General features: G+C 53.9%; 1 protein-coding gene across 5 annotated transcripts in view; it reads left to right on the top strand.

Moving 5' to 3' along the window:
- The window catches only part of NUP93 (nucleoporin 93kDa), a 74,244-nt gene that overhangs the window by 62,974 nt on the left and 10,054 nt on the right, over positions 1 to 1,216 (top strand). For all 5 annotated transcript variants that reach the window (XM_014545553.1, XM_005873535.2, XM_014545554.1 and 2 more), the window contains 2 exons: positions 356 to 521; positions 780 to 873. In XM_014545553.1, coding sequence (XP_014401039.1) covers positions 356 to 521; positions 780 to 873 — 260 coding nt within the window. The remainder of the gene's footprint in view (positions 1 to 355; positions 522 to 779; positions 874 to 1,216) is intronic.

Genomic DNA, 1,216 nt, shown 5'->3' with positions numbered 1-1,216 from the left:
CCCCCCCCCCCCCGAGGGAGACCCTGAGGCAAGGATTTGCATGCAGGTGTTTATCTGGGATGTGATCCCACCTGGATAAGGGACTCCCTCTAGTCCATCACTGCTGGAGGGCCCTGGGGAGTAGGGAGGAGTATTAACTCCCCGAGTTTCTGCCCTGCCCTGAAGCCCCTAGTGGAGGAAGCTGGCAGGCGGTCACCAGTCAGATTACAGTGATGGGAGCCGGGGGTGGCAGGACAGTGTCTGTGACCCTCGGTGAAGGAAGGCTTTCTAACTGTCACGCCATTGGGACCGGGCGCTTTCAGATGCCCTTGAGGATCTTAGTGACGCTGTTTCTGTCTGTTCCCTGTGTCTGTAGATTGTCCCCAGCTACAGAGAACAAGCTCCGCCTGCATTACCGCAGGGCCCTCAGGAACAACACGGACCCCTACAAGCGGGCCGTGTACTGCATCATCGGCAGATGTGATGTCACCGACAACCAGAGTGAAGTGGCCGACAAAACTGAGGACTACCTGTGGCTAAAGGCAGGCGCTGCTTTTCTTGCCCGAGTGGGGCTTTAGCCCCTTCCCTCTGCTCGAGTTCTACCCGCAGATTTTACCTGCTTAATGTATGACGCCAATAAGGCGACCAGACTAGTGGACTTCCTGTCTCCACTTTTTATTGTGTAATTCCCAGCCAGTAACCACGCCACTAGCACAGCGCCTGAGCAGTTATAGCTGCAGCTGCACGCCTGGCTCAGGACATACTCCGTACCAATACACCTGTTTCTCTTGGGGGTTTAGTTGAACCAAGTGTGTTTCGATGATGACGGCACCAGCTCCCCACAAGACAGGCTCACTCTCTCACAGTTCCAGAAACAGCTGTTGGAAGACTATGGTAAGATACTCTGAACCTAACCTCCTTCCCGCGTTCACCCAAGGTCACTACTTAACCTTTCTTCTGGAAAATCCTTCACCTCTGAACTCTCTGCTCCAGACCCTGTGGATCTTCAAAACAGCACAGCACAACGATTTCAAATCGCAGTAGAGGCCGTGTGGCCTTCAGCAGGGTTGTGACTTATGGTCTATACAGTAGCTGTTTTCCTAGAACTGCTCGGATCGACATTTGCTCAGGGAGAGGCGTAGAGAGGACTTGCCTATTGCTTTCTCATAGATCTCCCAGTGGCTGTATCAGAGCACAAATGTGGGAGAAATAGTCCCCCCCCCCCCCCCAACACACC

This window comes from Myotis brandtii, unplaced genomic scaffold, assembly GCF_000412655.1.
Source record: "Myotis brandtii unplaced genomic scaffold, ASM41265v1 scaffold411, whole genome shotgun sequence".
NCBI classification, from domain to species: domain Eukaryota; kingdom Metazoa; phylum Chordata; class Mammalia; order Chiroptera; family Vespertilionidae; genus Myotis; species Myotis brandtii.
This window is presented reverse-complemented; position numbering and strand designations above follow the sequence as displayed.